The sequence below is a fragment of the Trachymyrmex cornetzi genome, unplaced genomic scaffold (genome assembly GCF_001594075.2).
Source record: "Trachymyrmex cornetzi isolate Tcor2-1 unplaced genomic scaffold, Tcor1.1 scaffold11, whole genome shotgun sequence".
Lineage (NCBI taxonomy): Eukaryota > Metazoa > Arthropoda > Insecta > Hymenoptera > Formicidae > Trachymyrmex > Trachymyrmex cornetzi.
The window spans coordinates 58,540-70,214 of NW_017295653.1; the positions used below are offsets into that span (position 1 = coordinate 58,540).

The following is an 11,675-nucleotide window of genomic DNA, read 5'->3' on the forward strand; positions in this document are numbered from 1 at the left end:
CAGGAGGAGGAGAAAGAGGTGGAGGTAACATTGAGATTAGCAACGGGTAAAAAATCGATGTCATCGCCCCCAGCCCTCGCGCTCTCTCCGCTCTCTCGCTCGACTCAACCCTCTGCTACCTCCACAGGGCAAAATAAAAGAACTCGAATACACGACCCCTAGGAGGGTGTATGCGCGCGCGGCATAGGTGTTCGTGCGAGCAAGCGCAAGCGAGTGCGAGTACGATTGCGAGTGCGAGTGTGTATACGCGCGTTCTCTCTCTCTCTCTCTCTCGTCCGCTCGCTCGCGCGCTTGCTCGTCCGTCCGCTCGCGCGTTCGCACGCTACACGTGTGTACGAACGAGAGAACCCTGGAAAAGCGACCCCCGACCGCCGAAAGAGAACCCGTGGGAGACGGAGCGAGAGGGGTTGCGCGCACCGAAAGAGAGACGGAGTAAGAGAATTCGAAAAAAAAAAAGGATAAAGAACGAAGGTGAGAGGGAGAGATGACCAGAGAGAGCAGAAGACAGAGAGCCCGGATAGATAGACGTATATATGCATGAAGGCAGGAAGAACTGGAAAGGCAGGGTGAGTTATACGCAATTGGTCAGCCTGCACATTTTTTATCGGACGCCGAGCGAACCCGCGATGGGGAAATGGTAGTTACTCTTGTATTGACGAACAACGCCAACAACGCCGCGGCAATATTCTTCCAAAGAGATGCGCGCTTTTTCGAGAGAGAACCGCCGTCTTCAATTCGATATTTCCGCTCGAAGGATTCCTATCTTAGAGACGATGTGATTCGTAATAACTTTTGAGCGCGGCTTGATTCTCTTCTAGGATAACGCGAAAGTTATTGCCATTCGATTCTTTGTGTTCGCGGGCATAATTTTAATACAGAACAGTTGACAAAAAAACGAAGAATATCTAATAAATTTAATTGGTTACGAATAAATGAAAATAAAAATTTGTCTTCTCTCTTTTCTTAGGTCTGGTTTCGCGGTCAGCTCTTTAACCGAAAGGTTCAGCTTACCTCTCTCATCTCTTTGAGAAAGAGTAAGTTGGACCTCGGTTAAAGAGTTAACCGCGAATTGTGAAACCGGGGCCTTATAATCTCTTGCGACAAGTTTTTAATTAAAGGCTCCCGCGCAGCTTGATGCGAACTAATGATGCGATATTAAAATATCAAAATGAATGCAACTAATTTGTTACCTCATTTCCTTGGGATTTCGTGGTTAATTCAAATTTCCTCGGCTATCCGAAGACTCGGTAATGACCCATTTCGTGATCGCGTGCGCGTAATGTATCCGCGACATATTACCGCGGTGGATCGCGGCTTAATCGAGCGGGGCAACGAGCAGGCGGCCGTCGCGTCGCACCGAAGGACGTCCCTTTCAATTAAGCGATAAGCGTTATCGGACAGATATACCGGCAGTCGAATGTATGTACGTATGTACGTACGACTCGATGGGATGAATAGAGCGAGAACGTAACGCGCGACCAGTCGCGTCGCGATGAGTTTTTAGCTCTTCTGTCTCGTCCTCGCCGTCGCTCTGATTCGCCCAGTTTATTCCACCCTTTCTCTTTCGCGCTTTTCTTTTGCGTAGTCGCGGCCGCTTTTTGCGAGCCGCCCATTTTTCTCTATCGCTGCAAATCTCGTTTTCCGGAGAAACTCGTATACGATGAAATTCGATGGGACGCAAGAATCCAATAGGACGTCTGATAAAAAGCTTTATCACATATTAACGAACGATATCGTATTAATTCGAAAATTTGAAAAGGTATAATTTTGATTAAATATTTCTTACTTTTAAGTGATTCATAAATCTTTCCAAGAGTCACTCTCTCACGGCAACGAAGAATTTACTTTGATTTTTACCATTTATACATCGGCATCAACTGAAAGTTTAAATTACAGACTGTGAAACTCCTCCAGAGAACAATATGTTCAAAATGCGAACATAAGACGTCCCGAAGACGTCATTAAGATGTCTTTCAGACATCATATAATAAAGATGTCTTTGAGATTTATATGGATCGATGTACCTTGATTTTCGTTATTAGTGCTTTCAATGTATCTAAATTTTTGCGTGTCGTTATGTATTAATTTATTGCATTAATTTATAACCGAAGATGGCTAAATAAATCTTGTATATTTAAGATGCTGGCGTGGACGGCTAAACTTTGACAGGATTGTTATTTTACTGATTAAATGCTCACATCACTATATACTACCATATCAATGTACACAATTTGTCGTATACTAAAATATATTTGTTTGGGGTTCTAAACTTAATTCAACTGGTTCGCACGTATTCGTTTCTTTATTTTATATCTAGCTCTGTCTTTATTTCGATTATTACATAATCTGCATAACTTTTCCACGAAGTAAATATTTTAATATACTTATTGATAACATTGGTTGAGATAAAAGTGAATAATGAGATTTGTGATTTCTTGATTTTTTATCTGCTTTAGACACAAGGTATATCAGAGCCATAGATATATTACTTTAATTGCGGCAAAAAAATTTTAATTTTATGAAGCTATAAAATATGAAGTAATTAATAATTAACAAAAATAATATTTTTGTCCGAGACGACGCCGGCATCTCCTTAATAATAAATTTTAGTAACTTAACACCTTAATTTTCGTTTCGAGGCGTTATTTTATTCTTATATATATTATTTAATACAATTTTAAATTAAATTTTCAGCGATTTCTCTACTAAATTTTCTACTAAATTTTTCCAAGATTCTTCATAATAAACGGTATTCATGTAGAGTGACGTCGAAACTTCGAAAGTGTCGCGAAAAACGTTATTTCGTCACCGCGGGAGTTAAGAGACGAATATTCCGACGAGCGATCGGTCGCAATCTATATCATGCAATTAAATCGAACGCGCGCGCGAGTAAGCCAATGTTCGTGAGTGAGGCTGACCAAAGGGAGAAAACTCAAGACTGCTATTGGGGATGAGGAAACAGATGAAGCGAGAGAAGTAATCGTACCTACAAGAACTGGGACATCGCCAACAAATTCGAGTTAGTCGAGTAGAGAGTGGTAAAGTGGTGGCTGCGGTAGGGTGGGTGAGAGGCAAATGTCGACTTCGAGCTGTGGCAGGAGATACGAGGGTCGCAGATGCGAGGGATGGCTAGCATTCTGGAAGCGACGGGCAGGGAGAGGCTTACAGGATGGAGAAGAACACAGGGTGGGGAAAATGCGATGGAAAATCAAAGGCAGGGAAAGGGAACGCGAGAGAGGAGGAGAGTGCTGGGCGAGGAACGAGGGAGAGCGAAAAGGGTAAAAACGAAAGGGGTGGCGAAACGGGGAAAAGAGCGAGGCAGAGATACAGAAGGATCTAACCTTGTAGGGGAAGATTGTTTTCATTCGGGGGCTCAAATTGAAAAGGAGCGAGAAAACCGCGACGCGAAAGCCTGCTAAGTGGCGGGGATTGACTAAAGGGAACTTGATTTATTTATTTTTTTGCCGAGCGAGGGTGGATTTTGATACTGACGCGACGTGCGACATCCCCGAAAGTATATAAATACATTTTTGAGATGCTCATTAGGTTGTTGATAGCAGATGAAGAAACCGGAGAACGGAACATCAATTAATAATAAAGCGTTACTTCTAAACGATTATAACAAAATTTGAAAAAATTATCAAATCAACATAAAATATAAAGAGCGTACAGATAAAAATTATATTTTTATAATTTTTATTTGTAACGCAAGAATTTGAAATATATTCGCAAAAAACACCTTGCGCGTGGCTATGTTCTTTATATTTTATGTTTGTATTTTGCGGGCCACTTGTGAATTTATAAATTTATCAAGTTAATTTCTTTCAAGATATCACACTAACTGATTTTGTACATCGCAAAATCATTGTCTAATACGCTTGGAAGATAGCAATTAATGTGAATAAGCTGGCAAAAGAGATTTAATCGCGCGTTCACGAGCGCATGGCATCGGCGCGATATTATCACGGTTAATTAGAGAGCCGCCAAGAACCGATAACTTTTCATTTCTCTTCCAATTAGCGTCAGAGAAGCGAGTTCGCTGTGTTACATTATCTCCGCTGCAATTTGTGCAGTCGCGGTGTCCTGACTTGATTTTCCAGCGATCTCGAGTAGTGGTCTTACTTTTTCGATTTTTATTTTAACATCTGGCGTATATTATTATCCGACAAATTTACAAATTATACGAAACGAGTATCTCAGAAGTTTTATCGCATGACATCGGCGCGATATTATCACGTACAGTTAATTAAAAAGCCGATAAACTTTTCATACTTCAGAAGTTTTATCGTCGTCGACGAGAGAAAAAATGACGTATGTCGAAGAATGTATTTTTAGATGCCTCAATATATACGATTTAGCAAACTTACATTAGTCTACGTAAAAGAAGGAATGAAAATTTATTTAATTACTTGATACATTATCTTTCCGAGATAAGCCATTTAATCAAAAGCAAAACCCTTAGCTAATTGAATTCGAGATGACACGTAGACGTTTGCAGTCTTCGTTATTAATAAATCAAGTTCGATGACCTTATTCTAATTTTAAAAGACACCTCTCTCGTAGTTCGGATCGCGAGATCTGCGAGAACCGTTTGAAATAGCGTCGATTGTTTGTTTTTTTTTTTTCCTTTTCTTTAAAAGACGTTCTGATTTCTCGTGCATTATTCGCCGGAAACAATTCCGCGGTGATTCTAGCGCCGTGTTACGCCCTATAACTACCCGAGCCCGAGAGAGAACGTATAGTTCCCCCGCGCCTCGGCCCATTAAGCGCCGCCTCGAGGTACGAGGGTGAGAAATGATCGGCCGCTAATGCTAATGAATATCAGCTCGTTGTACCGCTCGTGGGACGGCGGCGGGAGGGTTGTTTGGAGTTCGGAAGCCCCACTTTCGAGCATGACCGCGTACCGACGAGGGGCTATACCGTAGCCGCTTTTAAGAAAATTGCTGACAGAGGGGACTGCCCCGCCGCAGTTTCCCCTGATTAGCAGAAATTACACGATTTCCCGGCCTAAACGCGCACCCCTCATTTGCGACCGCGGCCGATTCCGACGATTCACTGACCCCGGGCTCAATTAACGAAGGGCTACTCGGATACTTACAATTAGCAGCCGAGTTAAACGTGATCTTGATTAACTTCGCGTCACGCGCTACTTAAAGATTACATTGCTCGATCTTACGATCTAATTATGTGCAATGTTTAAAGAATACAATTGCATGGAATACATTCTAAGAATATATTCGAAAAGGGATCACTATCTCTTCTACATGTTTTAGCTACCAATTCTCTATACAATACTAGTTTATCTAGTTGAATTTAGTTAATTTTCAATGCTACACTGGACGGTAATACTGGTCCTGACCTTAAATCGGTGGATCAAAAGAATTAATCATTAGTTAAAAGAGGAATGGAAAACTTACCTGTTTGTGCATTTCAACGTTGAGGCCGTATGACATCTCGTAATACTGTAACAAAAACGTATCTTTCAGTTCGCATAAAATGTCTTTCAGATATGAAATACTTATAAGAAATTTTCCTTGTGCAGTCTTGTCTTTACTTGTTACATATGTATTACTTCTATACTTTTACAAGTAATTTTATTTATTATATTTTATTTAATCTGCTATAAAGTATCACATTTTGTTCTCTCCCTATGTTTAAAATAGTTAGAATAGATCATTTAGATTTTAGAGGATACCACTATAAGATACGCGTTGCATTTAACTTTTAAGGGTAGCATGGAAAAGATTGCAAAATTAATTCTATTAAATAATTAAGTTTAAACATTATACTTAAATAATATACTTTTGGAAAAAAATAAAAATACCCATGTATCTTTTTCTATGACACAGCAGAATTTTCTTTTTTTTCAGATTTTAGAAATTGTAATTACTTTCCATTGCAGTATAGAGTTAATTTCCAAAATCTGCAAAAAGTATAAAAATATATATATATATATCTGTATATTATTTTTATACTTTTTACAGATTTTGGAAATTTGCAATAGAAAATAGTTATAATTTTCAAAATCCGCAAAAAATTTTACTTCATATTTGATCCCTATTCTAATCAGTAATGGATGTCGCACGGACGTCAAATAGATGTCCAATGGACGTTGATGGGCGTCGAAGAAGAAAATAATGAGCGCTGATGAAATCTGAAGAGATTCGAAAACGTGCCCAAAGTATTTTCATTTTGTGTCCCCAAAATGGGCGCCCAATAGGCGTTAAATGGACGGTCATTTATGCATCCATTGGACATCTTTCGGGCATCCATGGAATATACTTACCACACAACACATGGATATCCATTGAACATCCAAAGGACGCTCTGAATTTTTCGGATGGACGCCCATTTGACGTCAAATGGGCGATCATTGGTACATTTATTGGATGCCCTTCGGGTATCCATGGGGACCTATTTGCGGTAATGAAATGGGCGCCCATCTGGAAAGTTCAGGGCATCTTTTGAACGTCCAATGGGCATCCGTGTGTCATGTGAAAATTTTACAACAAAATCTCAAAATTCTGTATTTTCGTCTTATTTCTTGAACTTTCTTAGTGAATATCTGACGACGAAATATGACAAATGTATAAGAGGATAATAATATTTTTCTAGCAAAATACGATACTCACTTTGATAATAGCGCCGCGTTATCTTTCTTTTTAAAAATTATTGATTATTGCTATTAAATAAACTATTATAAATATAAAAAAGTATAAGATTTGAACAATTAAAAATTGATCTTTTTAATAACATATTTCAAAGTCATGGTTTGATTTTGGGGAAACAAAATTATATACAGTATATTTATATTTGAGGTGCAAATCTTATAAGGAATTAATGTATGTCAAACTAACTTTAGTTGATAAAAATAAAACAAAAAAATGCTATTCAATAAAAATCAAATAAAAAAAAATGGAATTTTTTAATACATTTTAGTTGAACATAAGGTAAATATCCCAATAGCCGAACATAGCCCTGTGGCGCAGGATACACAATAAACCGTTTTTATAATTTTTGACGAAAATAAGATGTTATTAAAAATCAATTTGAATCAATTGTCCTTTGTATCATTAAATATCAATTTAAAAATGAATTTGCTATGAGGTCTGTTTGTACGTTTTGCCTACACGAGTTTGCACTTGTGTGTCTGTCTACATATGTATATTGGTATGTATAAATGCCCGCGCACGCGCGCGTGTGTGTGTGTGGGTGTGTTGTGTGTATGTGATGTGTGGAGGGAGGAGTCCAAGTATAAGTACTATACGGTTAAACTATTATTAAACGGCACACGATTTAGATACAAGAGACATGTAATATAATATGGAAAATCATTGCGTTTCAAAGTTCAGAATCATAGAATCATCCATATTTGCACCAGATTGATGATTGCTAAAATGATTTGTATGCATACGAGCATGATCATAAATTAGCCAGCTGTAATACGACTATCAAACATTTGTCCAGAAATGCATTATTCGCAGAGCGAGCCTTATAAAGTTACAATCTTGAGATTAAATGTAAATAAAGAAGAAAAGTTACGTTTGTAATACTGGAAAGAAAAGTCTTATATTGCATTAATTGAAATTCTTGTAGATTCAACCCGAAAGGTACAAATCAGATACTTGTAGTTAAATCTATCAAACACAGTCGAGGTAACTAGATATTCAAATACGATATTCAGAATTCTGATTCACATGATCAGAATTCGTTTTGTTTGTACTTGTTGGTGCAACCAGAATATTTTTTCTCACAATTATCGTATCTTCTCAATTTCATGATGAATTTGACACCTGCTTTTTTATCTCCTTAAGTACATTTCTATACTCCCCCTTAAGGAGATACAATTTTAATGATAAAAGCTGAGGGTGGCATTTTTCCCAACTTAAAACAGAACATACGTCAAAGTGCGGAATTCTCGAGACATATCGAATCGCTCGGAGCGATCGATGGATCGGCCGGCGCGATCTTCTCACGCCGTCGGCATTCTCGTGGGCGAATTTCTGCGGGCGAGGGCGAGACCAAAAGGGGCCCGCAATAGTAGTAGCCGTTCGATTCAGCACGTACATGCGTCTCAGTAAACTGCATCCGAACGTAGGATGCAGTTCGGTAGATGCGCTTGCGCGATCGTAAATTGGCTAGTGGCTGTCGCTTAGCGCCGCGCGCGTGTCCGCCTTTAGCCGCTCTCGTTCGGAAACGAATGGCTTCGGGGGAGGCGGTTTGCCGAGAGAAAGATAGAGAGAGAGAGAGAAGGGGAGAGGCAGAGGGAGGCAAAGTGCAATACACACGTCAGGCCAGGCTGGGAGATACTCAGGCTCAGAGATCGATAACATCGGCCACGGAAATATACCGACTTAATAATGCAGTCGATAACTACGCCTGGCGAACTTGGGGCAAGGCACGCGCGGAGCCTTCCTCCTTTGCCCGACGATCCCGGCGCGCTTTGTCCTACGGCGGTGCACGTTGATTCAACTTGGCGATCGTATCGCGCGACACAAGCACAGAGACTCGATAATACATTTCCTCGAAGCTCTCTCTCCTCGTAGCCAACGAAAAAGTGCGCGTCGTGATTACTGCCACGCTAAGTAAAGAGCGATCATAATTTATCTGTCGGACTAGCATGTACAATAAGAGCCTTCCCTATTGTTCACTCTCTTTTTTTTTTCTATTCTTTATCACTTATCTCCTCGTGCACTACCTTTTCATTCTCGATCTCTGCTTTTGACTTTTGCGTGACCATACGTAGAGTAAGAAAGTTCGCTTTGAAATCAGTCACACGATTTGTCAGCGTTTGCTCGCGTCGCGGATGCTTTGCGCGATTGTGAAGTTCGACTTGGATGGCCGGAGGCAAGATATCGACGTAAGTCGGTAATCAAATAACGAGAAAACTCCCAACGATGGCAGAGAGAGAGAAAGAGAGAGTGTGTATGTGTGTTCTGTGGATATCGATCTCATCTGTCCGTCTCTCATTTTCTATTTTCACGTGCCTGGGAACCCAATAATAGGAGTTGTACCGATAATTTCGCCCCCTCCGATTACTCGATATGGATCTTTTAGTAGCGAGCCTTTGATAGGATGATTGGACGACCTCATTTGTCGCTCTCTCGACATTTTCCCTCATTTTATCCCTTTTCCTCCTCTTTCTTCTCTCTCTCTCTCTCTCTCTCTCTCTTCTCTCCTCCCTCTCTTTATACTCTTTCTAGTAGTACTTCGATTCAATCTCTCGCCTCTCTCCCTATTTCCATTTTCCTTTTTCGCTCGCATCCACTCTCTTGACTCTCACCTCGCGAAAATTTACACGCTGCGCCCGCGGATAATTAACGGATAATTAATAAGCCGCTGTGAGTCATGCGAACCGATGTATTCGCGAATCGCAAAGTGAAACTTTCTCTGCCAACTACATTCATTTTATATTTTTGAAAACATTTCCTATAAATGATTAAGACAAGGAAGACAACTTGCAGAATGCAATCAGAATCTTGCTCAATTTTCGATTACAATTTAATAAGTTACAACGAAAACTTTTTTTAATAATAGAAAATTTATATTTGGCGTATGTAAAATTAAAAATAGTGTATTAACTTATTCGATAAGAGATGGTATTGATATAAAATATGACGTGTAGAAGTGATATTTCAACTAAAACTCGCTTTGTGTAAAGATATTTTCTACGCGTAAAGGAACAAATATTGTTGACCGAAACCCCGTGACAGTCGAAGCGTGACGGGGCAGAATTTTGCTAGTGTTGATGAAAAAAAATTTTTTTGAGAGAAGGACAACGTAGCGCAAGAGGATAGAAATGCAATCTGCCATGCAGGTATAGCCGCGTGTGCGCGCGCGCACAGTCGAGGGGTGGAAAGCAAACGGCGAACCGTGGAAACAGGAGGAAAACAAAGAGTAATCGAGAAGCGTGCCCCAGGGATGTGGGTTACGTTTAATTTGTTGCAGCGCGAAAAAACGCGGCGGAGAAAAAACATAGATAATTGGAAAGTCTTCTCGTTCGCGGGCAGGTCGGAGATGCGCAACGACCTCGGGCCCGTTTTCGATAAGGTTTTTTTCGTTCTATTCCCCGCTTTTTTGTCCCTCATCCATACCATCGAATTTTCTTTCTCTTTTTCCAGCGCTCGCTCGATCATTACATTCGCGTATCGGAAATCAAATTAATTTTCTGACGGCCCGGGGATTCGGAGCTTTCCGCTTATACCTCCGACTGTTTTTGACGATACGTAACAGCCTCTGCCTATTCTTGCCGTAAAAATGTATAGGAGTTAGGAAACGACGGTATTCATCGAGGGGATTATTTCGAAACTACATTCCGAAGAATTAATTCTCCGACGATGCACTGCAATCTATCACGATAAAAATATGAAACTCCTGCGAGAGCAATCGGACGGAAGATGATTATCAATTCGAGGAATGCGGATCAAGATTCGTATAATAATTGGAGCATGTCAGATTTTGCGAGATTATTTTCGTCGCGATCGAAGAGACACTTTACACAATGACCTAACATTTTTCCTCGTTTTTCTAGTTTTTACGAATAAATGAAGGATAAGTTTCGCAGAATGTAAATTAGAGCGACAAACAAACATGTTATGAAAGATGAAGCGAAGAGAAAATAATGTATTTGCGAGAAAAAGTTGAGTTGATCCCGTCTCTCTGCTATGTAATTTTCAGTATAAAATATCATTTTCCGAAAACACATTTTCAAATCTGCAGAATAAAAAGATAAGTCATAAGTAAAGGAAGATCAAATGGCGAATAAAGATGAAGATGAAATTTTTGTAAATCCACAATGCGATTTCGATTCACAAATATATTCTACGCCTTTTAAATAAGATATATTTGTAAACTAAATTCATAAATACAATTTAAATGCACCGAACATCTACTCTCTAAAAGTGAATCAGTGTATCATTGTTGAAAAACAATAAATGTTCGCCTACGATTACGTCAGTTGTAAGGGTATATTGTATCACCGAAAAGTCACCGATTCACTTTTATAAAATACAAATAAATCAAGTACAAGTATATATGAAATCTCTGGAAACGTGACATGATTGGCGGTATCTCGTCGAGGAGAGAAAGGAAAGATATCGTAATGACATAGAAAGGCGATGATCCGTAAGACGGGGCGGACAAAAGAGTGAAGAGAAGGAGTGGGAGGAGGAGCGGCTGGTCGGAGGGTGGAAGGAGGGAAAAATTGAAGCAGCGCGCGGATTTACGCGGCGCGTTACCCTAATGAAAATCGCGAAGGATGAAGTTGCGCGCGCGTGGCAGCGGTGGCGGTGGTGGCGACGGCGGGAAGAGATGGTAGGAGGAGAGGCGGTCGGAATACACGAGGGTGGAATTAGAATATCAGAGACACGGCTGGCGCAGCGTGGTGTACGTATAACTCTCTCTGTGTGCTCCGTGTGCTCTGTGCGCTCTGTGTGCCATGCCGGCGCGGCGCACACCAACGCTCCTCACCCTCGTCCGCGCGCGTCTCCGGCTTGCACGTATATAATACTTGTCAGTGGTTGACAAACCCTCGACATCAATTTCTCTCTCTGTCTCTGTAATTCGCCCCCTCTTTCTCTCTCGTCTATCTCTACCTCGCTCCCTTTACCCTCGAAACGAGTCTTGCTTCTCTCTTCCTCGCTACTTCTATCACTCCACCCCCTCTTGCCACGGCC

At 40.5% G+C, this 11,675-nt stretch overlaps 1 protein-coding gene across 1 annotated transcript in view; it reads right to left on the reverse strand.

Annotated features, from left to right (window-relative positions):
• Positions 1–11,675, reverse strand: part of gro (TLE family member transcriptional corepressor groucho) — a 79,732-nt gene that overhangs the window by 33,641 nt on the left and 34,416 nt on the right. Inside the window, exon 5 of the mRNA XM_018508823.1 lies at positions 5,418–5,462. Coding sequence (XP_018364325.1) covers positions 5,418–5,462 — 45 coding nt within the window. The remainder of the gene's footprint in view (positions 1–5,417; positions 5,463–11,675) is intronic.